Raw genomic sequence first — 27,976 nt, 5'->3', positions numbered from 1 at the left:
AGTTTTGCCAGCATAAATCATTCAGTTTGGGACCAGTAATTGCCCCAGGACAAGTGGCTAGGTGACACAGTTTTGATCTGTGGAGAGGACCGGACCAGCTCGGGGTTCGGTGACTAGCCTGCAGATGTTTAAGGTGGCTGTAGTCACTAGCTAGTTCTAGCCCACATGCGCCACGCACCCCAAAAGAAGGAGAGACAACGATGTGAGCACAAGAACAGCCAAGGCTGATCTGCCTTTATTAACAAAATGGTGGGTTTTATAGGGTAAGGTTCTGGAAAGAGGGCGGTGTATGGGAGGAGCATGCAAATCCTCCTCACAGGGTTGGCTTAGGGTAAATACGTAAACATAGGTGGGTGTTAACAGACCATGAAGTAACTGGGGAGAACTATGATTGGCTGATACCTCAGAGTACACCAGCCAATAGAACACTGTCACCATGCCTGACAGGCAATGTCCATATGGTAACTGAAGAAACATAAAATGAAGGACCCAACCTATGAATAGGTTTTTGTGCCTCATGGCTACCAAAGACAGTCTCACGTAGTTGTATGACCATTAGTAAAGCGACTCTTCCATTCCTCAAATTATATTTCCTCTCCTCCATGGTCCTGCCCATCTCCAACATCTCCTCCTTTTTTGTTTTCTAAAGAAAAAGCTGGGAAAACAGTCTTGATGACAAATTTCTTTAAACAGGAAAAAATACAGGTTAGTACAAGGATGATAAGAATAATAGCAAAGAGTGCAGACATACATATAAGGAATATTTGTTTTAACCAGTTTGGAAGAGATGGTAATTTTAACCAATCAAAAATATCAGAAGAACTAAATTATGGGGAGATCTGTATTGCATTAACAAGGCTTTTTAATTCAGTGAGACTAGAATAGATTGACTGAGAATGATCAGAAAAATTCATGCAACATAAGCCCTGAAATTCTTGACAATCATGATTATGCATTAACAATAAAAAATCAATCGCAGCTCGATTTTGTAGGGTGACGTGTTTAAGTGCTAATGAATCTTCCAACAGTCCTTCAATGGCAATGCTGGTGGCATTGGCTTCTTTCATCATCCAGCATCCCACATGGTTTAGGACATTAAGTGCATGTGCTGTGCTGATCTCTGGGAAAACTGCAAGGTTACCCCACACATTCACCATTCCAGGCCATAGGGGAATACGTAGATCGCAGTCTGTTTCTACCGCTAGGGGAATGCTATTTATGGATTTAAGTTTGTTTGGTGATCTTCTACGCCAAATTCGTGCAGGAGGTTTGTGACCTGGAAGGAGGAACTTTGCAGGGTTAAATATAGTAAGTTTGCCAATTGCACATGGTCCTCCTAATGGGCGAGATGGAATTCCAGGCCACGCTCTATCACCACAAAGTAAAAATTCCCCTTTGGGCAACGCCAAGGGTGAGTTAGTATGTTCCGTAAATATCACTGTAATGGAGGATTCATTACACCAAAGAGACGCATCAGTGTAAATTGGTGAACTGGGAGTGACCTTATATGTTTTCATGGGATGATGCGATTTCCTTTTAAAAATAATACAAGAAATGGTTTTAACTGAACTTAAAAGATCTATTTCAGCGGGTTCAGAACGTTTAACCGAATAAGACTTCAGAAATTGTTCCATACTTGTCTCAGAGGGTAGGCCAATTAAACAGGTTTTAAAAGGATAATTGATGTTTGAAGTGGATAGACAAATGGAGTCTGCCTTTTGCTAACTTTACTCATGTTTCCCATATTTTGGAGTGTCCAAGATGGTAATTCTGATAATGGCATTGCAGATATTGGTTGTAGAGGTGATAATTGCGAAGTGAGTTAGGGAGATGACAGAGGTCCGTTGAAGATCTTGATCCTTCGCGATGGGACCCATGATGGACCTGTATCTAATAAAATACATGCATGTCCCTTCCCCCATGTTATTAGAGGGAAGGGACCTTTCCACTGATCAGTGATTAGGTCTTTATACATCACTTTTGCTTGGACATATGTGGTGATGAATTATTTGAAAAATGTTTTTGCACTGGTGGTTTATCATTCTCCTGCCCATTAAGAAAATTCAGTATGTACATGGCTCGAGCTAACTTTTCCTGGGGGGTGAGATCTTTTCCTACCCTTTCTAGTTTTTTCAAAATATTTTTTAATGACTGGTGGGCGTGTTCTACTATTCCTTGCCCAGTAGGATTGTGAGGGATGCCCGTGGTATGTCTGATGCCCGATTGTGAGAGAAAAATTTTGGTGCCTGATGACACGAATGCAGGTCCATTATCTGTTTTAATTTGATATGGCACTCCCATGTAAGCAAAAGCTAAGGTCCAATATTTCCTTGCATCGTGACTTTTTTCTCCAGAATGCGTGGTGGCTACTAAATATTTTGAGAAAGTGTCAATTGATACATGTACATATTTTAGTCTACTGAATTGAGGAATATGTGTAATATCTGTTTGCCAAATTTGCACTGGTTCCAATCCTCTGGGATTCACCCCAGCAGGCTGGAGAGGAGTTACTTTTTGACAGTCAGATTATATCTTTTGCCTGATTCTGGGTAATTTGAAATTGTTTTTGCAAAGCCCTCGCATTCTGGTGAAAGAAATCGTGGGAGATGCGCGCCTGCTCCAATGTCTTTGGAACAACAGACATACCAGCCAGAAGATCAGCACGGTGATTTCCCTCAGCTACAGGACCTGGAAGAGTAGAATGAGAACGGACATGAGTGATGAAGAACGCATATTCCCTTTTGTGAATTAGAAATAAGAGGCGTTTGAATAAAAGAAAAAGCTGTTGATTCCCCAAATGCTTCAGATAAGCATTCTCTGCTCTCTGGACCACGCCCACAACGTAGGCCGAATCTGAAATTATGTTTAATTTTTCATGAGTAAACAGAGAAAAAACACGAACAACTGCCGATAATTCTACAATCTGGGAAGACCCATCTACTCTGTGGATATCTTGTTGCCATGTTCCATTAGTATTCCAGACTATTACAGCATTCCCAGTCCTCTCGGATCCGTCTCTGAAGACTGCAATTACTTCAGGAAGTGGCACTGAGGATTGTATGAATTTAGGTTCAATTGGAATTAATTTTAACTTCTGCAATATTTTTTGATTGGGCGGATGGAACTTCACATGCCCTGTAAAATCTGCAATGGCCAATTGGAATTCTAAAGAAGTTATCAGCATTTGTTCTAATTGCTCTGATGTCAGGGGGAGAAAGATGGTGTGTGGTTCTTCCCCTGACATCTCCCAACACCGAATCTGTCCTTTAAAACACACTTTGGAAATGAGTTCTGGCAAAGTAACTAATGTTTTGCCAAATTGGTGGGGTAGGAAGATCCACTCCCACAGGATAAAGTCACTGTTTTGGTGAGAGATTTGGCCTAAAATGCTGAATGGTTGTTTTGGTCCTAATAAGACCACCAGAACTGCTGGTAGTCCTGCAATCTTTCTATTGCTCTGCGTGTGAGAGATCTTAAATTCTACCTTTTGCAGAGCTGTTTCACCCTCTGGTGTCAAAGAACGGGGTGACCTCAGGTAGGCATCTCCACTGAGTAAAGTGGGTGACGTTCATCTGTAGAGATGCCAAGCTGAGGTCTAATCCAACTAATATTGCCAAGTAATTTTTGGAGGTCGTTTAAGGTCCGTATGTCATGGGTGATACATACTTTTTGTGGGGTAATAGATTTCTGTGTAATCTTCCAACCCAGATAAAACCATGGAGATGCCCATTGGATTTTTTCAGCAGAGATTTGCAACTGGAAGGTTTTGAGAATTGCAGCTGTGGCTTCCAATGTCTTTTTAACTTCAGTCTTTGTTTTGGTACAAATTAGAATGTCGTCCATGTAGTGATAAATGATCGAATTAGGATTTTGGCGTCTGATTGGTGAGAGAATTTTGGATACATACAATTGGCATAAAGTCGGTGAGTTTTTCATACCTTGTGGTAAAACCTTCCAGGCAAACCTCTGGTTGGGCTCTCCCGCATTTAGTGATGGGATGGTGAAGGCAAATTTATCTACATCACAAGGATGTAGGTGGATCTGAAAGAAACAATCCTTTATGTCAATCACAACTAGGGGCCACTCCTCAGGCAGCATTGATAACGACGGCATGCCTGGTTGGAGTGGTCCCATCGATTCTATCACCTCATTTATCTTACACAGATCATGGAGTAACCTCCACTTCCCTGACGCCTTTTGGATGACAAACACAGGGGAGTTCCAGGGACTCACAGTGGGGACAATATGGCCTAATTGTAATTGTTCCTCCACCAATTGGTGGAGGGCGAGCAGCTTTTTGGTTGGTAGTAGCCACTGGTCTACCCAAATCAGAGTTGTTGTTTTCCATTTTAAGGCGGGTAGCAGCTACTCTCCAGTGGCCAGTCCTAAAAATTTGTTTCAATTTTTGTGCCCCGCTGTCATCACATCCCTCCCCCAGAGGGTCGTTGGTAGAGGTAACACTAACGGTTTGCAGCTTGCTGTTTGGCCGTCCGTATCTGTAAATAAAACAATTAATTTACTCTTTTGGAGTTTTTGTGTTCCCCCCACCCACAAGACACTCATTAACGTATTTTCCAAGGGCCAGGCAGTCGGCCAGTCGTGCAGAGCAACAATTGTTACATCAGCTCCTGTGTCGAGGAGACCAGAGATGATTGTTTCTCCTGCAGGTGATGTAACTGTTACTGTCATGGTTGGCTGCTCTGCACCGACAGTTTGTATCCAATGACAGTCTTTACTTCCTCTTCTTGCTGACAGGAAAGCTGACTCAAAGGAAGAACAGCACCTACAGGTTCCTTAGCTGAGATCTCAGAGGGAGGAAAAGGAACACGAAGTGTTATGAAAATGTTATCAGAGTCAATATCAGTGATAATTTCAGTCTCAGCTATAATTCCTTTTTCCACAGCTGCTTCTGATGTTGTGACTAGATACTGCTGGTCTCTTTGCAGTTTTGCTGTGGGCTTAACTGTCACGGTGATTTCTTCTAAGTTGAAAACTAACGATGGAAAGCATATGTGAAGTGGTATTTTTGAAATATGGTTTAATCGAGTTCCTGGATGGTGAGGCTTGGGTCTGACTGTGTCCTGTTGAGAGGGTGTTGACAATGGCATTGGTTGGAGGAATTTGGTGTCTGAGCGCCTCTCTTGGCACTCTACTGGAAGTTTCCCTGACCAGTGTTGTATTCCTTTCTTGATGATGGAGGGGTGCAGAAAGTAACTCTTTTTTTATACTGAAAATCAGGTGATTTGGGCGGCAAGGGCTGTGCATTTATGTCAGTGGTAGATCGACATTGGGAGGTCCAATGCCTCCCTTTTCCACAGCACTGACAATTAAATCTAGACATTTGACCTTTAGGTCTTGTATCTGGGCATTTCCCTTCTAGATGACCTGACTGCCCACAGCTGAAACACTTGCCCTTGGTCGCACACATCATTAGTCGAATCTTTTCTTTAGTTGAGCCAACATTTCAACATGCCTCAATCTTATCTAACAGCATTGGATTTTTAAGAGGCTTGAGGAGTTTTTGGCACTCCTCGTTGGCTCTCTCCACCACCAAGGATTTGAATAACACCTCATGAGATGGTTCATCTGAGATCTGTTTAACAATGGCTTCCTTTAAATGAGTAGCAAGATGAAGGAATAGTTCCTTGACTCCTTGGAAGATAAGGGTATATGAAGGTGTCGATGTTGTGACTTTCGTTACCTTCTTAATTGCTTTAAAAGCAAGATCTCGTGTTTTATTCTATATGTCTCTGTGTATTCTAGCTTGATCAGTATTAGATGAATAAGCTCCTTCACCAACATTCTATCAACAGCCTGTCCAGGAGGCATACCTCTAAAGTTACTACCTTCTTTTACATATTTTTTAATTAATGCTTTCCACTCTGCCTCAAAGGCAGAGTATTGAATGACAGGCAACCAGGCTCTAGATATCAACCAGATGTCATTCGGGATAAGGGTGTACGCCTGGAAAAAAGACTCAATTAAACCAATTGTAAAAGGAGCACTTAATTCATATTCTACAATCGCTTTTTTGACATCTTTCATGATGGGATAGGAGAAAGGCCTCCACTCGGGAGGCTTTCCCTTGTCAGTATATACAGGGAATGCTTGAAGCATTTCTAAATCTCTGGCTAAAACTGCTTGGTCGTGGAACGTTTTCCAGGTACGTTCATGTGCCTCAACCACCTGGTCTGTGATGTCTATCCAAGGCCCTGGGGCTACTTGGGCTTGGACAGACGTGGTAGCCGCAAATGTTTGAGTTTCTTCAGCAGAATCATAAGACGTAGTGGTATCAACTGCTGAGGTACTTTTATTATGTGTACTAGGTGCAGTAAGAGTTTGTGTTTCTGATGTATTTTTAGAAATCTTCTTATAAGTAAGTGTTTTAGTAGGTGTAAATAGCTTGGGCCTAGCATTTTTAATGATAGTGTTCATGGATGGTGGTGTAGGTGTGTGAGTTTGTATATCTTCAGTATCAGTGAGATCTTCTTGTGAGGATGTTTGTGTCTGTGATGTTGCATGTGTTGGTGGTGGTACACTAGACCATGAGGTTTTTGTAGTAGAGGAGAGTTGTGTGTTGTGTGTGGAGGGTGTTCAAAGAGAAATGCTGAAAAGCCGCAGGTGGAACTAGGCCTTGAGCATCTGCAGATGGAGCATGTGTGGGAGGTACCGGTGGTGGTGAGTTGTAGGGTGTGTGTGCTGCATCAGTGTAGGGTGCCAATAACGGTGGACAGGCCACAGGCCTCGGTGCATGGGCGGCGCCATGACACCAGATGTTGACATTACGCAGGCTGGAAGGGTAGGCGGCGGTAGGACCGGAAGGACCATGCTCGGCGCCATATTTAATGTGGGCAGTTTCCGGTGTTACATTATGGTGGGAGGAGACTAGTGATGATGTAATGCTTTGGGAGGTGTATGGAGGTGGAGTCACCCCCGCACGTTCGGAGAAACCTCTGCCCTCGCCTCCTCCCCCTTGCTGCCCTCAGGGGGGACGGTGTTTCCCGCCGCATACTAATTTGTCGCCAGGCATGCAGTGTCCCAAAATCCCACAGCCATTTTGTTCCCCTTCACTCAGCTTGTTGTTCCCCGCCATCTTGTGAGTTGGTGAAGGTGACACAGCTAAGAATTCCTTGCTGCCGCCATCTTGGGAGTGCTGTTTCACTGCTGTTGTAGATGATTTTACTTCAGCAGTTAGCTTCTTAGGTTGCAGCAACATTAAAAGTCTCCCCGCAATTAGTCCCTCAGCAGCCAATTTATCTCCCCTTTCCACATGCTTTCTCCAATCTTGTCCCAGTCCTCGTAATTTAACTCCTCTAGGACAAAAGTTTTATTGACATGAAGCCATTTAGCTAAAGATTTTAGGGATGCCTTGTCATATTCATGTCCTCGGAGTTCTATAACAGCCCTGACACACTTATAAATTTCTTTTTTGGGCTTGCGTAATGCAGCACCCGTTATCTTCGAGGTGGAAATGTGAATTAAAGAAAATCTATAAGGGGAATAGACGAAGGGACGGAAGGAAAGGAATGCCCCGAGATCTGTCAGCTATCAGCTATATAGAGGTTACACATGTACAAGCCATGAGCTTATGGCAAGCAACCACAAGTTGAAACTGTTCCTGTCAAAAAAAGGTAAAAGGAGACATTTCAGACATTTTTCAGCTAGACTGCTGCAGGATGGTGTGGTGGGTAAGAGCTGCTCAGTATTTATGGGATACCAAGAAGAAAAAGCAGTAGGTCAGAGGAAAGTAAACTACTGAACAATCCTTAGATACTGCCACTGAGGTGCCCATTCTCAGAGCTTCTCTGGTTGAAGCTGCTTCAGGCAGTCTGCCCAGAGCACAAGCACAGAGCCTACTTTCAGCATGATTAGAAGTTTAGTCACATGAAATTAAGCAAGGCTGAGACACTCATCTAACTCAAAAAGTTGTCTTTAGAAGGATATGACTCACTGACCTCTATCCACATATGCAAATGATAGTAAACTGCCAAAAGCAGACCCTGGGGTTTACAGCCTGAGCTGCCTCCGCTATGGCAGTGCGCACCCATTTGGCCATGCAACATTTCAAGAGATTTATCTTACAGATGACTGTCTAGGGCTGTGCTTCCAGAAGCCCTGAAGTTTTAAAGAGCCTCTTGGTGCTAGCAGGAGGTGTAAAGATTACTATACAATACTTCATCTTTTGTCAATGTGAAGGAGTTCAAGCTATCTATACATATCAGTGCTTTTGAAATGCTTGGTTTCCTCATGTGCAGCGTATTGGAAGTAAAAGCTGCAGACACCCACTCAAACAGCAACATAACTGCAAGTCCACACATTTCATGTCAACATTCATTCTAAGAACAATCCTATTGTGACAAATATTTATCTCTAGTTATCTGAAGAGGTCCAACTGATGAGTAAGTTCTGATAGTTCTGTGTCTGAAGCCTGTTTTGTCATTTTAGATCCCACACAAATTCTTGCCATACTACAACAGTTTGTTGTATCAGACGTCTTTATTTGCTATATTGCCCAAGTGTACAAATAGTGAATGTATTTATAGAAATATATTGTAGTAGAAATCGGTCTGGGAAGTGGAATGTTAAGGTATTTACTTTATAAAATTACTACACTTAAGTCACTTCCACTTGCAAGTTTTAAATATATCAGGGCCATGAAGAGGCAGATAATGATATGGAAAAAAAAGAGTTCACAGTACACTTTTTCTGCTAGATGAAGTCAGTCAACAGCAAATTAATTTCTTACATTTGACTCATTTTGAGTTATCAGCCAATAGGATGTTAGCTACATCCAGACAATTCATACATAATTCAGCTCTCATTTATACCAATAAAGTCAATGTATTGCTATCAACATATTTAAGTATTAGTCGAACCGAATCTCAGTGACAATATTTATTTTAAGCTAATGAAGTCAAGCTAATAAGTTGCCCCTGGTCATTGAGTGCAATTGATGCTTTTGTCACATTTTCAGATTAAGGCGCCTTAGCTCTTGAACAAGTCAATACAGCTTTGCAGGAGAGAAACATTATTCTGGAAAGGAAAAGAATTAATTTCAGATGAGCATAATTAATAATTTAAATCCTGCCTTTCATAATGAAGTTCCTTCCAAAATAGTAGGTCCATCCCAGGATTCTGTAGCCTGTGCCAATTCTAAAGATCTTCTACTGCAAAGACAAGCATTCAAGCAGTAAAAAAAAAAAAAAAATCAAAACCAGATGATAGTTTGCAATCTACCTCTTCCTGAAGGTCTTCAACCATGACTCAGTTTGTGATAAGGAGAGGGGCAAGAGGCAGCAGTAAGCTTTAAAAGTGCGCCAAACTGAGCAGTAGTGTCAAGCCGTTTGTGTCACATTCCAGTTCAGCACTGAAGTAGCTACCTGTGGTTAAGTCCAGTACTCTTAGGGAGAGAGACATTAGACTTTCATACTTCAAGAAGCTGAGGATGCAGAGTTAACTTCTTCCTGCTTTGTTCCCTACACTAAGTTAACAAACCCCATAACTTGTGTATACTTTCCTAGATTAAGCTGGCAGTACATGGTGTGGTCCCTGCGGCAACGTTTAGGCCTGCTCAGTGAAGCTTGGTAAAGGCTACTACAAAGTCACTGTCCCCTTTCAGTGACAAGCCAAGTGCGAAAGATCGACAACTGGATCGCAAGCTGCAGGATGTGCTCTCACAGCACTCAGGAGCACTGGAAGCAGCAGATGCCTTCAGGCACAGGCGAGGCTGCCTGATGGGAAGTCAGGTGACCTGTTGTGTAATAATAATAATAATAATAATAATAATAATAATAATGGCCAGTCTTCGCGAGCGAAGATCTGGGGAAGGTCTTTACACCTTCCAGCCTGCGCATTGGATTTTTTAGGTGAGACACAGTGTGCGCGGAACTGAGCCCACCCTTTAATCCTAAGGTTCATCTGCCGGGGCCAGCAAGCTTGGACGGTGGCAGCGAGGTCCTTAGGACGTAGATGGGTTGCCTTTTTAAGGGTTAATGAGCTCCATCTGCCCGGGAGTGGCCCTGACCGGGAATCAAACCCGGGCCTCGGCAGTGACAGCGCCACGCCCTTACCACTAGACCACCAGGGGCTCCAAAGGAAAACAAGCTAACCAGTTCTGCGCACACTGTGTCTCACCTAAAAAAAAATCCAATGCGCAGGCTGGAAGGTGTAAAGACCTTCCCCGGATCTTCGCTCGCAAAGACTGGCCATTATGACCTGTTGTGTACTACCAGCAAAACTGAGACTTCTCACTTACTGCAGTAGGCTGGTGTCCTAGGAGTGACAGATTAAATACAGACTTTCTGCATGGGACAGATAAGATTGTCAGCATTCGTTCTTTCTATGCACTAAGCCTACAGCTTCTCCTCTTAAGATCTCAGCTGAAGAGCCTAGCTGTTCTATTTCACACTTCCTAGTTTTAAAGAGAACCCAGCAAACTGTCCAAGTGACACAGTACTTACTGCTCTGAACCAATGCCTGTTAAATTCCAAAAAGAACACACCTTTGCATGTTTTATTTCCAGTTCTGCCATTTCAATTAAATTTTTGCGGAATGCTGCTATTCTCTTCTGCTTGAAGCTCATCAGTTCTGTAGAGAAGAACAAAGGTAAGACATATAGAAAGTATGACAAGTTTCAGTAATGCCCCTTATATTTCATGAATTCTGTTATGCAGCTCTAATCACAGTATTTGACAAAAGAAAAAAAGGTTCAAGAGTTAGTCTTGCTGTTTTCTAGACAGAGGTGCATTCATCATATGACACAACATCTTGGTGAGGAAACAGGCAGCCTAAGATAGAAAAGCTTTGTAGGAAGACAACCAGAGTAAAATGGTAATAAGCCACAGAAGCTCTGTGAGAACACAGAGCATTTAAAAGCCAGACACACCAAGGAAAGAGCACGTGTGTCATGAAAGCATGTTTCCTCTGCTTTATACTGTCCATATATATAGTCCTCTATGAAGAACTGTGTTTGAAACTCTGTATAAGTCACTCAGCTGTACTGCAACAGAGCAAAAGCCTGTTTGCACAGTTCTAACTGAGACAATTAGAAGCCTGAATAGTTACCTTCAGGTGGAGGCCGAGAGCAACATTTCAACCTAGAAAGCAAATACTAGGGGCTTATAAATAAGGTTGGTCTAGTAATGACACTGCTCCGCTACAAAGAATGGTTTTAAAAATGTTTAGCTGTGTTCGTTTTACAGGCATCCGTACTGCCCTGCAAGGTGCTACTCACTTCAGGAGAGTGTTCAGAAGCCTGCAGTAGTTGTAGGTCAGATAGAGACCCAGACTGCACTAAGATCTCCTTTTAAGCATAAATACAGTAAAGTCAGTTTTACCTTGTTTTGCAGATTCTGAAATCTTTTCAAACTTCTGACAACAATCCTGTTGATGTGCCTCAGCCAGCCCAACATCCTTGCTCTTTAGTCTGGCTTTATCTAGAGCTTTGTTCGAGTTTTCATAATCAACAAGAGCCCTTGTTCGTCTGTACAGAAGATCCTGAATGTAGACAGAAATAGCACACCAAAGCCTTAAGAGGACTACTTCCCAAACTGAGGTTACAACTACCTTAGCAGCAGGAGGTTTCATTTTTTTCAGCACCAGATTCTGCTTCCTTCAATAAGCTATTATAGCCTGCCACACTCTTGGCATAGCAATAGGAACGTTTTACCAGTGCAGCACTAAGTTTTCAGGACAGCCACTTATGCCTTAGTCAAGGAATTCTGAGGGCTGCTCTAGGCATAGGTTTTTTCCTTAAAGTAGTTTATCCTGCTACAAGGTAAGTTCCTCCACTAAGGAGGAATAGCATTTTCTGAATTCCCTCAGTCTACTACCGGTAGATATTTAATTTGTTGGACATCTAACAGTTTGGCTGAAGCACTATACTAACCTAGATGTGAGAAGTATTACAGGTCTGAGTCGATTCCTTTCTAATCTAGCAGCAGTGCAGTCTTAATATCTAAATAACAGTAGACCACACAGGGGGAGCCTGTAGTGAATGTTTGAGGATTTCTGACATTAAAGGTAAGACACTAGATGAACACACCCAATAAGTTATACCTAGATACCTTCAGCATAGACATCCCCTTGCCAAATGAACTATTGATTGAAAAGAGTTGCTGGCAAGGCTTTTGCAGTCAATCAATCTACCAAAGCCCTCTTGGAAGTCCAGGTTCCAATAGCTTTCACCTGTTACAGCATATTTGTGCTAAGGTACTTTAAAATCCCTGAAGGAAATCCCAACTACTAATTAGTCATCATTGATTTTATGACAAGTCCATGAGTACTCAGGTAGGGGACAGGAAAGAATGCTGCTGCAGACTTAAATTGGGTTTGCTCTAACTTACAGAAATTTAAAAAGAGTTTTCCCACTACATGCCAAAGAAAAACTGGTCCAAGATCTTCTGTAAGTGGCTGGACTCCAGCTAATATATAGCTTCTATAATTCTCCTGTGGTTCAAGAGTGTCAGGTTTCTTAGGCAAAACAAGGATCCACCTTCCTGTCTTCTTAAAGCATAAAGAATACCATGCATGAGTCATGATGCTTATAACAAAACTAAGCTTCAAAAAGAAAACTGTTCTCACCTTAGCAGCTTCTATATTGAGCATGTAGTATCTCAACAGTTCAGAGAGCTTTAAGTCTTCATCAGACGAAACTCTGCTCTCTACCTTCTGCAGAAGAAATAAAAATAGTTGGTATGGAACAGGTAACAGCAACATACATATTCTTTCCCCCTACCCCACCCCCTGCTAAAGCTTCCCTTACCCTGAGTTTCTCAAAGAGCTCTGCAACTTTCAACAAGTACCTGGGGGAAGGGAAAAAAGAAGCATAAGTAAGGCTTAGATACTTCTTAGTCTGAAAAATGCCAGGATCAATTGGCAGGAGACCAAAAAGCTGAAGGCTGGAGTTTTCTCCTGCATACAGATCCAGACAAGCACTTGAAAAGAACTTGGGTCTAGGCAAAGACCTGGACAAAAGGTTCAATGTGCTGGATTCTAGCCTAACAGCTGACCAGCTAGACACCATTTGAAGTAAAAATGGTGATCTTAAGAGCATAAAGGTCTTGTGGAGAATTTCCCTGCTGCTATCCTCCCAAGAGGGATGAACCAGCTTGTTTCTTCAGTGATACATTGTTTTAACAAGGTCTTGGTAAATTGACAGCAAAGTTGAGAGGTGGAAGAATTCACCTCAGAATAGGTAACTAGGTTTCTACAGCTTAAAAATTCCCAACTATTCTGGAACTGCAAAGGTCCAGAAGATAGCACAGACTTAGTGTAAGTTGCGGTTATATTTAACAGCACATCAGAACACACATGCATAAACCCTTTCTCCAATAGTCTCTGGGAGTTTGTGACCTGAAAAAATTCAAGGAAACTTCTGCTAAGAAGGAGCTTTGACAATCAGCACAATTCTGCTCTAGGACACAACTGGCAAGAGATCAACTATTATTTAAGTTGCAGTTGATAACATTAGGTCTGCCGCACCAGGAGTGCCAGGGGAAAGAGTTTTAATGCTGCTTGCTTGTAATTCAAGAAACTCAAACCAGCTATGACTCAATCCTCTGGATTTTACAGAAGGAACTTGGTATTCCCAGACTCAGGATATGTTTATGAACAGTTAGAATTGCTTACTTCTTGATAACTGTAGGTTCTTCCAATGCCAGGCTGTTCAAGCAAGCTGAAGTATAAATATAATCATCTGCAACATCTGCAAGAACAAGACAAAGTTTTCAGGCTGAAATCAGCAAAACTGCATGATTTCTCAAAGGTCTTTGAAAATACTCACTTTTATGAGATCTTGTCATCTTATCTGCTTTTGCACATGCATCCTTGATTCTGTTGTAGTAGTTCACAAGAAAAGTCTTCTCTTGCTCAAAAAAATCTTCTACTTCCTGAAAAAGAGTATGACCTGTTAAGTCAGTTTCTGCAGAATGGAAACGCTTCCCTATTTTGAAAAGAGCCAAAGAAACAACCATAGCCTGGATCTGAGCATAGGCTCACCAATCCCTGTTGAAAAACTGAGTTCAAGACAAGATCCTGAGACAAGGGTTTAAACACACCAAGCCATCTGGCAAGTTTCTTTTTCACTGTGTGGTGAAAATGAAGCTGACACTCAAGTATTCACTGATACAGACTGTCTGAAGCAACCAGTAAATTGCTATCTGACAGCCCTCAGGGCTACCAACTGTTGGAATTTTATTTCCTAGGCCTGTTGCAATACAGCGGCTCAGGCCTAGCAGTTTACAAGCTTGCTTGCATCCATATTAAACATGATACATATTGTAACATTTGCTTAGGACAGCAAGCCTATTGGGAAGAGGTACCATGGTAACGTGGTAGAAAAAGCTGAAGTTGGACCAGTTACACTAGTCTATAGTATTTGGTCTAGTGCAAGCAGAAACCCATGAATTTAGAGCTCCAAAGTAGACATCAGCCACAAGCACGTTTGCTGAAGGTGTAATTCCTTCCTCCCCAGTAGAATAAGGTATTAAAGTAACTCTTTTGCATCCACCAGGAAACTGAAGTATACACTGAAATTTAACAGTCTATAGCTCCAATGTCTTGTTTTTAGAGAAGTCAAAATTAATACAGGCTAGGACAGCAGTAGCAAGGCAGGCTGACATTAGTAACTGAGCCTCATGCACATCAAGCCTGAAGCACCCATGAGTAACTTCCCTGGAGCAGAAAGCACAAAAAAATCAAGATTGGGGTAAATAAAAGGTAAACCAACAACCTTACCTTGACTCCAGAGAAGAGGACCTCATCAGCACTCTTTACCACACTTTTTAAAAAGCCACCAAACATCTCTTTAGTGTTTTTCCTCCGAACACTCAGCTGCAACAGAGAGGCAAAAACAGGTTTAAAGTTATCACCAGTGGTGAAAAAAGTGACTATTTTGACTCTTGAAATGTAGTAACATCATTTATACCTAGCATATGTCAGAGCAGGTTGATTTCCAACCCTCCACAATAACAGCATAACAAATATAATACGTAACAAAAAGCTCAGCTAGAAGTAGTTCAATTATCCTGTGCCACAGAGTTTTTGCCATTCCCAGAAACAGCTCGGTTCTTCCTTACATACTGTGCTGGTTCTAAAAAACAGCTAGAAAATTAAACCCCAGTCAAGCTGCTCCCTTTCCGCCCCTCAAAACATTTCCTGGTGAGAGGGAGATTAAAACCAGAGATTTTTTGAATTGAGATAGGAAAAATTTACTTGAAAAGCAGTAGTGAAATAACAAATAGTAACAGTAACAATATTAATAACAAAAGAGAATTATATACAAACAAAGTGCTCACTGACTGAGGCCCTGCGTGGCCCAAGACAGACAGAAATGGCCACGGACCCTCCACACGGCCCCCTTTTTCTACCAACTCCAAGCCAATGCTGCTTTTTCCAGAGAAGTGAGAATCTCTTACTTTCACCCCCCCAGCAATGATATGAGTGGTATGGAATACAACCTAGGTGCCCCATGCAGACCTCCACCAGCCCAGCCCCTTCTCTGCTCTCCCCCACTGCTACCACAAGAAAATTAACTCTGTCCTAGCCAAAACCAGGACATTAACCACTCCTTATTCTATACCATCTATGTCATGCCTGGATCTGACCCCTCCAACTATATAATGGCCAGTCTTCGCGAGCGAAGATCCGGGGAAGGTCTTTCCACCTTCCAGCCTGCGCATTGGATTTTTTTAGGTGAGACACAGTGTGCGCGGAACTGAGCCCACCCTTTAATCCTAAGGTTCATCTGCCGGGGCCAAGCGAGCTTGGACAGTGGCAGCGAGGTCCTTAGGACGTAGGTGGGTTGCCTTTAAGGGCTGACGAGCCCCACCTGCCCGGGAGTGGCCCTGACCGGGAATCGAACCCGGGTCTCCGCGGTGATAGCGCGGCGCCTTTACCACTAGACCACCAGGGCCTTCCAACTATATACATATGTATAAATATACACAACCACAGATATTATTCCTGTAGTCAATGGCCATCCCTGCAAGATGTCTGTTGAGTTTATTTAGTCCATGACTGTGGGTTCTATCTATCCTCTTTGTCTTCCAGGTCAGGAGAGCTGGTGTGTTATCAGCTGGTTGTAAGCTGCATCAGGAGCTCCCAGCTGGTATACTAGGGGCAGTCCATCCTCCCTGTCCATGGCAGTTATGGCACACAGTGGCACTGTCATTCAGCAACCAATATAACATATACAACTCACAATATTACAGAAGGTTCTTCCGCAAAAATCAAATCTCCTTGAGGTACACATAGTGTTTCCCTGTCTCTCTGCATTACCCACCAAGTGCATCCAAGTCCTTGAGCAAATACAAGCCCTTGCTTGAGGCAGGACTAATCCAAGCTGTCTTCCCTAACACATTTCTCATATGCACTACAAGGATTTTATCTCCTTACACAGTACACAGCAGTTCTGATTGGGCAGAGCCAGCTTGACTGGTGGAGCCTTGGGTGTTAACTAACCAGGTGGCCTCTGCTAAATGTAGATCCCAATGTTTGAAGGTTCCACCACCCACTGCTTCCAGTGTGGTTTGTAACAGTCTATTATACCCTTCAACTTTCCCAGAGGCTGGTGCATGATAGGGAATATGATATACCCACTCAGTACCATGTTCTCTGTTCCAGGTGTCTGTGAGGCTGTTTTTGACATGAGTCCCATTGTCTGACTTAATTCTTTCTGGGGTGTCATGTTGCCACAGGACTTGCTTTTCATGGTCCAAGATAGTGTTATAGGCAGCAGTATAAGGCACAGGGTAAGTCTCCAACAATCCAGCAGTTGTTTCCAACATTCTAAGCACGTAGCACTTGCCTTGGCAGGTTTGCAGGAGTGTGATGTAATCAATCTGCCAGGCCTCCCCCTATTTATATTTCAACTGTTGTTCCCCATACCACAGGGGCTTCACCCACTTGGCCTGCTTGATGGCAGCATCTTTCACAGTTATGGATAACCTGGGAGGTAGTGCCCATGGTTAAGTCCACCCCTCGATCATGAGCACACCTGTATGTACCATCTCTCCCCTGAGGCAACACAGGCCCACTGCACCAGAAATAATTCATCCTTGTGTTGCCAGTCCTGATCTACCTGAGATACTTTAATCTCGGCAGCTTGATCTACCTGACCATTGCTGCAATGCTCCTCAATAACCTGTCTCTCAGGTACATGTGCATCTACATGATGGAATTTCACAATCAACTTTGCTACCCAGGTAGTGAAGTCTTGTCACAATTCAGTAGCCCAGATGGGTTTACCTCTGTGCTGCCAACTGGTCTTTTTCCATTGGTCTAGCCATTCCCTGAGAGCATTTGCTACCATCCATGAGTCAGTGTAGAATGTTCGCCACTTCTCTCCTTCGGCGATATCTAAAGCCAGTTGGATGGCTTTCAGCTCTGCAACCTGACTCAATCCACGTGTCCCTTGATTATTTTCTGCAACTCACTGCATAGGACTCCATATGGTAGCTTTCCATTTTTGATTTGTCCCTATGACACGGCAGGAACCATCACTGAAGAGAGTGCGTCACTTTTCATTTTTGGGTAGTTGATTATATGGTGGGGCCTCCTCAGCAGGTGTCACCTGCTCCTCTTCCTCTTCTGATGATAGTCTGAAATTTTCACCTTCAGGTCGATTTCTGATGATCACCGAGATCATCGTTATAATGTTAATAACAAAAGGTATGCAAGAAGAGGGTTTGTATGTAAACTTTACATACAAACAAGGTGCTCAGTGACCGAGGCCCCGCATGGCCCAAGACAGATGAAAATGGCCACGGACTCTCCACACGGCCCTTTTCGCTACCAGCCCCAAGCCAATGCCCCCTTTTTTCACTAAGTGAGAATCCCTTACTTCCACCCCCCAGTAATGTGGAATACAACCTAGGTGCCCCATATGTAACCTCCCCCAGCCCAGCCCCTTTCTTGCTCTCCCTCACTGCTGCCACAAGAAAATTAAGTCTGTCCTAGCCAAAATCAGGACATACATCTTGGATAAGCATCCAGCACTCATAATTAGGTATGATGAAAGAGATGCAAGACTAACTTTAATACACCTCTGTTCTTCAGTTTTAGGACTATGCAACACAGCACAGGTACACCTGAACTATGCTTGTTCCCAAGACAAAGACATGCAAAGTTGGCTTCCTAACCAATTTGACAAGGATTTAGGAACACTGAGATTTATAACAGAAGAAGGTGTAAAGGTCAGGCTTTCATCTCACATAAGTACTTGCAATATCTACTTCTTAATGTTGCTTATAGATTCACACATTTTGACTGTGCCAGAAAAAAGCAGCAGCACTCCTAACAATTTGCCTCACTTGGAAAGCAGAGGGGAAAAAACAGAGAAGTCTTACATCCTGGTCATACTCCAAGAAAACATGAAAATTGTGATCTTTGCTGAGCACAGGATGAGAAGAAATCCGCTGAAGGAAAATTTCATGTGATGATACAGTCTTCTTGAAGACAGCGAGGTATTCACTGAAAGGAAAGAACAGATTGAGATCCTCTCTTGTACCACCTTCTTCAATATACAAAAATTACTTCAAGTTATCTAGTGAAAATATTCAACAGTAGGCTTCTGAAATAGCTAGTTAGTGATAATGAAGTTATTTTCAATCTCTTTAGCCAGGAACTTTTCCAATTGAAAGAAACTTTTGTCAAGTCCTCAGCTCCAGATTTTCAAGACACTCTTCAAATCAGTCACACTCAAGATCAGTGATCACCAAATAAAATAAAGTTGCTCTCCTAGGAGGCTTCTCTAAGTGCAGCTTTTGGCAGTAGAGTCATTTTACTTACGCTTCTAGTTCTTGTTTCATTTTGGCAAATTCTTCTTTTGTCATAGACACTTCTCCTTCCCCTAGTTTCTGCATCTTCTCTCTGGGACCATCAAAGTCAGGCTTTGAAGGTGCTGGAGGTATCTAGCCAAGGAAATGGTTAGTGATAAATACTAGCAAATAATGTTTTCCAAACTTTACTTCTAGCCCTCTCTGGAAGGAGGTTCTTTTGTCTCATCAGGAAAAGCGTGGCAAATAGTGCATGAACCAGGAATCCTAGAGGCATATTGACATCTAGGTCCCTGTTTGCCCCTCCCAGTTCTGTGCTACCCCTGCCACGGGAGGGAAACCAACCCAGAAGAACAGCCTCTATAATCCACCCCATAGCCAACCATCTTCTGTGGCCCACAAGGCCTCCTAAAGAACCATGACAGGAAAGACAGACAATATTTAATATATTATTTCACTGTTGTCTTCAGGCAGATATCAATACCACCACAGAGTCAAGGACTCTCTGAACATCAAGTCTTTTTTACTGCTCCAAGCTATATGCGAAGTTAACATAGATGCCACACCACTCAAGTTGTTTGGGAATTAAGGAAACAGAAAGCGTAGGGAATACCCAAGCCATGACACATTACTAGCATTGATAAAACATACTTCACACCTTTACTAGTATGCACTTTAGATTGCTACAGTTTTTCAGTTAGAATTAGGAAGTACTTACAATGAGACCTGCATACTCTTCAGTTTCAGTGAGCGTATCATGCAACCAAACAAAGTCTTCATGCTGCCGTGTAACTGAAAACTCAGGGCTTTGAAAAGCTGGCAGTGTAGTCTGGAAGAGAAGATATATATAAAGCCCTTACTGTTTTGTAAATCAGCTCTTTCCATTTCCAAAGGAAGTTTTCTGCTTAGTAAGAGCCTTGCCACTCCCTTTTAGCTGAGCTGGCACTCACTCAAGAGCTGTACCACTAAGACTGTTAGATAAAAGGCACTGTTGTGCAACAGCACTAATGCAGTTTATTTTGTGATGTTTCCCAGTAGCTGCTTTCTTATCCCCAACCTTCTGGTGTCTAGCTAGGATTCCTTAGTAAAGCCAACTTAATGATCAGCTAACCTTGTCTTTGTTTGGAGTGTTCAAGTCTTAGGGAATCTGAAGTTTTATATACACATCTTCAAGCCACCTTTAAGTGGAAAATCTCCATCTAATTATAGTTCCTTCATTGCCAAACCCATCTTTACAGGTAGGTGTACTGCAAATACACATTTACTTGCATAACCTCTTTTTCCTCATGACCTTACCTTAGTATGCACAGTGAACTTCACTCTGTCCTTTTCACTTAGGGCATCAGGTATATCAATTTGGAGAGAAGGATCAACATTCAGGTCTACAGATACAGACCTCAGCTGCAACAGAATTCACAGTATAAGCCTTGGTCAAGCATCAGGGAGGTTTAATGAAGCTAGACTGATCATCAGCTGTCAACAAGAATCACACTGCATTACACCACTACCTTCAGGAACAGTACATATGGCCAAGCATGACAGACTTGACAATACCTGCACATCACTGTAACAAGCCTTCCCTTCCAAGCACAGGAAAGAAAAGGGTTTGTTAGACTAAAGTCTGAAGAAAGGATTATTGGAGCTCACACTAGAGGTATTTGGGAATTCTCTTCTTGAAAGGAACATCCTTCTTCCAGTACTTGTTTACTTGGAGCCCACCAAGCCAAAGCCTATTATGTCATTTAGAAGGTAGCACCAACCCTAATAGTTCTCTTTGTTATTCTGTGCCTCCACAGGATTGTGGAACATTAGCAATTCAGAGTCTAGCCTTATGATCTCTTTCCTCAGCCTTGGATCAGAGAGCTGTTGATGTTTCTGAGCTTGCCATGTGAGGCACCATTTATAGGAGACCTGGTTCAACAAAGACCCAACTTGCCTTCCCAGTGCTTCAAACAGGCCAGCATCTTCCTTTGGGAGTTTATTTCTTCATTCCAACAGCCTAGGCCCAGAATATAATTTCAGTTATACTGAAATTTCCAGAGCAGTGGAATAGCCTTTTCAGTTGAGGATCCGCTAGCTTACATATGAAGTCTGCCTTCTAAGAGGCCCTCCCTTGAGTGCTGCAGCCTAACAAATCATTCTTATTTTCTGCTCAAGGGAGAAACAATTAGAAATCAAGGTCACAACACAGGAAGCTTGCTGAAGAGTGTCCGTCAGAGCCAGGATGAATCCTGAGGTTATCCTTTGGAGATAATTCCGAAGGCCTTCCCAGAAAAGCAAGCTGGAAAACCAGACTATAACTTATGTTGTTTCACCACTCTGCAGCATGCTAGTGTACACAACACACCAACCAGGAGCATGCTCCTATCACTTGCTGCTACACCAAAGCCCACAAACAAATTACATCAGACAACATCTGAGGAATCTTGTCATATCACAGATTGTTTGAATGTTGCCTTAAGCCTCTGTAAAGCTGCTAAGAACTGTTGATAGGCTGCCCTTTATAAGGTGAAGCTTTGCTTCCAAAAGGCTCTGGAAACTCCCTCCCTGCCCTAGGCTGGTCATCTGCAGCCCAGATCTGGTACATAACAATTCTCTCTGGCTGCCTGCAGAGGACACAGCTGCTAGGCCAGTGTGCATTTGCCTCTATCCAGCCTGCCCTCAATGGTTACTGCTACCCCCTGTGATCAGACTGCCATGTGTAAATGACGGATACCCAAGTCACTGTACCCTCATCCCTCCAGCCATGTTAGAAAGACTTCTATTTGCTGCATCCCTGCTGTTAGCTAGAATTAAAAGAAGGTAGATGAGATAAACCTTTTAAACCTTATGACTATGGAATGACCTTGTATGCATTCTGACTTCTGTAGGACAGGAGACTTTTAGCCCATCCTGGGTATTGCCCTGGTAAGAAGCATATTTACAGAGCATGCCCTGGAACATAGTTTCTAGCAGTCCCAGGCACTGCTCACATCAAAAGGGACATGGTGGGAGTCCAAACTCCACAGGGATTCCAACAATCAGTTCCCACACAGCCATGCAATTCTAAAACTTTCTAGAAAGGCACAGGCCAAACAGCACACTGGTTTGGGCAGAAGCCACCCCATTCAAGCACTACAGAAAAGATAGGTAGTCAGGCATTACTTCCACTGGGAGCACAGCTCACTGTCTGTTGCCAAATGAATGAAAGGCAAGTTGGTCAGTGTTTCCCAGCCAGATAACACTAGCAGGCAAAGCAGCAAGATACAGACCTCTGTGTTTCACATCCTGCTTACTTATCTTCAATATCCAAACAGGATCAGCAGCGCTAACAATATAAACTGCTGACTCTGGAAAGTATTATAGGCCAAAGGAAACGGTTTTCTTTCAGCTAAACTAAGGAAAGGATTACACAAATCAGTCAATTCTAAATCTGCAAGCTTTCTTATTGTCTTATGGAAAAAGTAACCTATGATTAGATGCTGTCTACACATGAGATGGACAAGTATTGACACAAGGTGGTACTGCTTTGTCAGGTTAAAGCAGTTTGCACGTTACAGGCATGTCTTCCCATCACTCCGCATAAGCTGCAGAGACAATGGGGCAAGAACACATAATCTGTAGCTTCAGCAATTCCCAGGAATAATACTACGGGTAAGTTTATGCTTGCAGCAGGGCTTTATTTACACAGAAACAACTGGGAGTCAGCAGTAGTGTTCAGCTGTGCACTCCAGAACAGTATGTACTACACATGGGGCCCAAAGCAAGAGACCAGCTCAAATACAGGACAAGGGTCAAGAACATCCCTATATACATTGGTGGGATTCTGCCCCTCAGAACTCCATGAAGCCACTCGCTAAAAAAATCTTGTACTTCTACTGCCCTAAACATCTGCTGTAAATGTACACACCACAGCCTTAAAGGCCACCGCAGTCTCAAACATATGAAGACAGTACAGGATTACTGACCTCTACCCTTCAGGAGTTGGTCTTCGGTAAAGAACCTCAGTTCTTTATCCATATGAAGCTCGGGATCATAAGACCACTGGTCTATTCTAGTCCTGTGAAGGTCCTGTGAGCTCCTAACTCCAGGTCAGAGACCTTTAGGATTACACAATCAATGGCAGCAAGGCTCAGACTACAAAGGGAGCATTCACACTACCCAACTTCAGGAGGAGGGAGTGCTTGTTTTCCGACAAAAAGTGCTGGAGTAGCACTTATGCACCGAACAGAAAGCAAGTGGTCCCCCTCCTGTCACCACAGCTCTAACTCAGCGAGCACCTAAAGCAGATGTTCCAACCCCTGATCAACACAAACATCTGCTTCTGCAGCATCAACAGCTTCACATTCAGGACCTTTCCTGCCATCATCTCTCCTATACCCATCCTACAAGTAGGAATGAGGACCAACTTGCTCATGGTCATGTGAAGGTTGTGCAGAGAATTAAACTGTCATCTCCAGGCCCCAGGTTTGTTCTTGTACCACAGCAGGTATCCAATCCAAGGCCTTCCCAGGATATCACTCCTCCTTAGCTCTCTAGCCTACTATGTTTGGCAGCTCCTTCATATCCAAAGGCATTTCTCTGGTAGGACATTATTGTTTCTTCCCTGCACTCCAGGCAGTGGGCAAGAGAAATGGAGTTTCCCCATCCCACTTACCAGAAACCAGTGTGTCACTTCACACTCTTGGGGGGATATAATTATAATCCAAGCTCAGCAGCTGGGAAGGAGTCATTCCTTACTTGCAGCACATGACCAAATAGGTACAGAGGACACACAGAGGGGAAACAGCTGGGCTGGGCTGCAGACTGAAACATTCACCCAAACCCAGTACAGTACTCCCACTTTCACTTCTCTTTCTCAGAAACCACTTTTGGTTTGCAGTGACTGCAGAAGCCAATGTCTCCCACTACTAGGCTCAGCCTTATTAGTGACTTATTTCAGGATGCCTGTGCTTTCTTGAGGATTCAAGAAAAACTTTGCCTTGTTCAGTACAGATACTGTCCACCACAACTGTCTAACCTGGAAATTAAACAAGACATCAAACAGAGCCCTCCAGAAGAACATACAGTCATCATACTGATTATTAACTTTTCTAGGTTTCAGGACCAGAACACCAGAAGTAGATATTATAGTACTAATTAGGACACCATGATAAACACCTGATCTAAAGTTCCAGGAAACAGCAGAGAGCATTATTGTGCCCAATCCAGGTAGAGTTTTATGGCACTTCCTTTTTTTTATATTGGTTAGAGATGCCAGGGAGGGGGAAACAAACAAACAAACACAAAAACCCAAAACAAAAACCCAAACAAACAAACAAACCCACACAAAACCACCAAAAAACCCCAAACAACCCCCCAAAACCAACCAAACAAAAGATTTGCATCATTTAAGTACAGTGATGACCATCGACCATCGGCTACCCAGGCTTCTACATGACAGACACTGAGTTTCTGTTCAGGCCTCACCCAAATGCAAACACATCTTGATGATTGCAGGCATCTCTGGGAAATGTCCTCAGCCACTGAAGCCGCTTAGTTCTGTTGTGTGGCCTGAACTGCTGCTTTTCAAGTTACACCCTTTGCAGTTTTAGATCAACTCTGGAAGACTTGATGTCACTTCTGCATTCTAACAAAGGCATCTGCCAGCGCAAGCAACTGTGTGCAACATCCAACTGCTGGTGAAGTAAGAATATGTACTTGTCTCAAAGACAGATTAATCCAGGGATTTTCCACATAGCCAGGCTCCTGAAAAGAGTAAGGAGCCCTTTGACGAGGGCTCCTATATCAGACCTTTCTGCTTATTGTCAGCTACCTTATAAAAACCCTCTCCCCTTACTGATCACCTTCCTGCTGTCATTCAAGCAACAGCTCACAAAGAAGACTTTAGTAGTAATTACATCTGCCACTACCCAGAATCCATTACTTTTTACAGAACAGTCTTTTTAATTAAACCAGTTTAAGTGCTCTCCAGAGAGCACTAAGAGATCACAATGTTTTCTGGCAGTTTATACAAAGCAATCAGTTCCAAAAGGCCTTTTTTGACACCCAGGAGTTAACCAGCAGACTTGTAGAGTATTTGGCCAGCAGATATTAGTAGCATCAGTTGCTGGAACTACATTTCAGTCATATTCAGCACAAGTAGCTCAAGCTTCTTTTCAATCAAGATACTAAAAACACATCTGCACACATGCAGCAGTAAAGAGCCAACACAGCATATGTGAAGTTTTGATTCTGCAGCCTTCATGACAGGCTTGCTCTTATCTCTGACATTGAGCTGAACAGTCCTGAAGTAGTCTGGCTTGCAAACAGCCAGAAAAATTGAACCAGTCTTCATGTTGCTACTCATGCTATAAAAAATGCTTTCCCAAATTTGGGACTTCGGACTGTAGAACTCCAGTGATGTAAAGGTCTTCATTATTTTGCTTAAAGCACCAATAAATAGGGAACAACAGTTCAATTTAGTCACACTGAAGTGGTATTCCTCACCAAGTACAGTGCTTGCCAAGTGAGCGGAAGGCAGCCTCTATAGCCAGAGCACCTGTTGCCTCTGGCTATGCAATAAGCTGGCCTGATCACTTGGCTCTCCTGTCAGCAGGATCCCTGCATCACCCTCTACAGAAACCAAGGGGTCCCATACCTCCTTACAGAAGGAAGAACACAGAGGGAATAATGTTTAGAAACATTCAAGGATCCCATATTCCAAGCAAAAGCCTTGCTAGCTTACCCTGCTCCACCCAGCAGCACCCAACCCACTGATTCATCAGCTTGAGGGTTCAAGCAACAGCTTTGGCCATTCAGGCCAAATCCACCATGCTGCAGTAGTGTGCCCATAGAGCATGGCCTGTGGCTGAGCACTCTTAGCCCATATGCCATCTGTAACACAAAGCATACAAGACTAAAATGGAAATTGTTCAAAGGCAGCAAACCCCTAAGCCACAGTCAGCATCCACAAGATTGTTTTGCTGCCCTCCAGCAGTGAGGCCAGAGCTGGCCATTGGAGCCTCAGAAATTCTGCCTCACCACGCTGGCTTCACCTCTCACAGACTGCAACTCGTGTCATCAGCCCAAACCAATGGGCCAGCTTCATGGAGGCTGTATGTTCTTGATAGTACATTATCCTTATCCAGTAGCTTTCACCTTGCTAGCTGTTCATCTCCCTACTTGATTTTGGGCCCAGCAGCATGCAGAAGTTGTTTTGCTAAGCATAAGCAAGATCTAGTATGCCCTTGCTCCTTTTAGAACATATGGCAGAATTTGTCCAGCATGGAGAATCACCATTTGCGAGTTATAACAGCAAGTCTCAGGCTATGACACAACATTTTGTCTTCCACTTTGAGAAGGAAGGGTTACAATATTTACTCTCAGTATTTTGATCTATAACATTTTAACTGCAGACTGAAGCCTTAAAATACTATCAAGCCACCAACGTTAGGAAATACCAGGGTATTTACTCAAGCTTAGCTTGGCAGTCCCACTACTTGCTTCACATTCTGAAGTGCCTTTTCCTCCCCCATGACAGATTACACTTTTTTTCCCACTGCACTTCCAATCACCCTTATCCTACCCTCCCTTCTTCTTCCTACATATCCTGATCCTCTCCTGCTTTGCCACCTCAGGGTCAGTTTTTAGTTTATACTTACCAGTGGTTCCTATTCAAGGTTAATACCTAACAAAGCTTTCCTGACAGGTACAGGCTTTATCTACTGGCCACACACCAGTTCCCTGTTGCTGTTTCTTTACCTAAACAGGAACAGACAAGACAGGAGTATTCCTATCCTCCCCCGTGCTGCTGGAATCCCAAGACAGCACTAAAACCTGAAACAAACTAATTAATATATGTCCAATGAACATCAGAGTTTAAAGCTACTCCAACCCTCACCATGGGAACATTTTCCCCTCCCCCAATACTCCTGCCTACTAAGTTAGAAAGGCACATAAACACTCAAAAGTTACCAATTGCTGCAAGAGAGTTGATATTTGACCTTCCCCTTCACCCATCACCTGCAGATCCTGCAAGACTATGAAGACTCACACTCATTTTAAAGACTATAAAGACTCATACAGACATTTTTAATACAAATAGTTTCACATGCAGCAGAAAACAGTTAAAGCACTGGGCAGCTCCCAGCAAACTGCTAGAAAACAGTTGATCTATAAACTTTTATCTGTTCTACTGGATCAGGATTGTTTCAAAAAAGATTCATATGTAAGGGAAAGACATGGAAAGAAACTATCTATAGGAAGTTACTAAACTGGTAAACAAGCCTGGTGTATTTCTAGCCTTCAAGTCAGCTAACATAAATGTTCCAAAGAGCTGGAGAAAACACAGACTGAAGAGACTTAAGCACACCTGGCAGTTTGAAACAAAGTCATCTTCCTGCAAGTGAACTAAGCTTAATCACAATGCAAAACTACATTAAGATGCAACAACACGAAAGGCTAAGAAGCAATTCACTGACTGTTACAGGGCTGCCTTACCTTCTATTCAAGGTGTGTTGAGGATAGTTATTAAATCAGGTAGTTTAGGTAGATTAAGCCAGGCAGCAGAAATAAGGAAGGCTGGTCACAGATACACTAGGCAGCTGACCCACTGAGAAAGGGCAAGTTGAACCCTCTGCAGCACAACTGCCTACAGCACTTCGCCGCTAGTGCCCAGAGACAGGTCCTGCTCTTGCATCCCTTGCCAGACCCAGTTCCTGCAGCTCCAGAGCCCTGGCCGTCACCCTGCTCCTGCCACAGCCCAGGAGGGCAGCCCGCACTGCCTCACGGCAGTTGCACAACCCTTCCCTCCTCCTCCTCCCCACTCCAGCTTTAATCCTGCCCCATCACCTTATCTCTCCCTAAGCCTCTTCCTTCAGGAGGTGCCACCTCACGCTCACCCTGGGCACCCTAACCCCCTTACCCTCGGGAGAGCTAAGTGCGACTAAGGTAACTAATGTTTAAAAAACAAACTCTAACCGGAGCAGAAATAAAACCCTGTCACTGTCCCAGCGCCGCCGGGGGCAAAGGGAGCGGGGAGCTCCCTCTTACCCCATGGGGCCAGCCCGCTACGCCGCCGCCGCACCTGGACCGCTTACCTTCTCCTGCGCGTCCCCGCCGTGCAGAGCCATGTCTCCAGTCACCAAAAACCACTCCCCATCCTCCTCCCCGCCGCCGTCTCGTCATATACCCCGGGGCGGGGCGGAGCCGCCGCCACCACCTCCCGCCGCCGCCACCAC

At 43.4% G+C, this 27,976-nt stretch overlaps 1 protein-coding gene and 1 non-coding gene across 3 annotated transcripts; both read right to left on the bottom strand.

Moving 5' to 3' along the window:
- Window positions 1-203: 203 nt before the first annotated feature.
- On the bottom strand, window positions 204-27,932 carry SNX5 (sorting nexin 5). 2 transcript variants are annotated; one of them, XM_050315459.1, is made up of 14 exons: window positions 27,836-27,932; window positions 20,073-20,177; window positions 19,495-19,605; window positions 18,790-18,911; window positions 18,348-18,471; window positions 14,737-14,832; window positions 13,784-13,889; window positions 13,630-13,705; window positions 12,764-12,803; window positions 12,583-12,669; window positions 11,337-11,496; window positions 10,502-10,587; window positions 2,647-2,688; window positions 204-683 (listed from the first exon to the last, which is right to left on the bottom strand). In XM_050315459.1, the coding sequence occupies exons 1-13, from the start codon at window positions 27,866-27,868 to the stop codon at window positions 2,680-2,682; spliced, it is 1,155 nt and encodes a 384-aa protein (XP_050171416.1). In that variant the 5' UTR covers window positions 27,869-27,932; the 3' UTR covers window positions 204-683; window positions 2,647-2,679. The 2 variants fall into 2 exon arrangements, with proteins under 2 accessions (XP_050171416.1, XP_050171415.1); XM_050315458.1 differs by lacking the exons at window positions 204-683; window positions 2,647-2,688 and adding an exon at window positions 8,478-9,033.
- TRNAD-AUC (transfer RNA aspartic acid (anticodon AUC)) lies at window positions 15,842-15,913 on the bottom strand. The gene has a single exon. It is a non-coding gene; the product is annotated as a tRNA-Asp (tRNA).
- Window positions 27,933-27,976: the final 44 nt, after the last annotated feature.

This window comes from Myiozetetes cayanensis, unplaced genomic scaffold (assembly GCF_022539395.1).
Source record: "Myiozetetes cayanensis isolate MyiCay16 unplaced genomic scaffold, myiCay2020 scf2-11, whole genome shotgun sequence".
Lineage (NCBI taxonomy): Eukaryota > Metazoa > Chordata > Aves > Passeriformes > Tyrannidae > Myiozetetes > Myiozetetes cayanensis.
Note: the sequence above shows the minus strand (reverse complement) of the source record. Positions and strands in the feature narration are given on the sequence as shown.

Excerpts from the sequence above, each read along its gene's own strand:
- SNX5 (XM_050315458.1), bottom strand. The coding sequence starts at position 27,868 with ATGGCTCTGCACGGCGGGGACGCGCAGGAGAAG. Across the intron at positions 12,804-13,629 it reads GAACCTACAGTTATCAAGAA|GTACTTGTTGAAAGTTGCAG; the intron begins GTAAGCAATTCT and ends CCCTTCCCCCAG. Across the intron at positions 9,034-10,501 it reads TGGAAATAAAACATGCAAAG|AATAATGTTTCTCTCCTGCA; the intron begins GTGTGTTCTTTT and ends TTTCCTTTCCAG.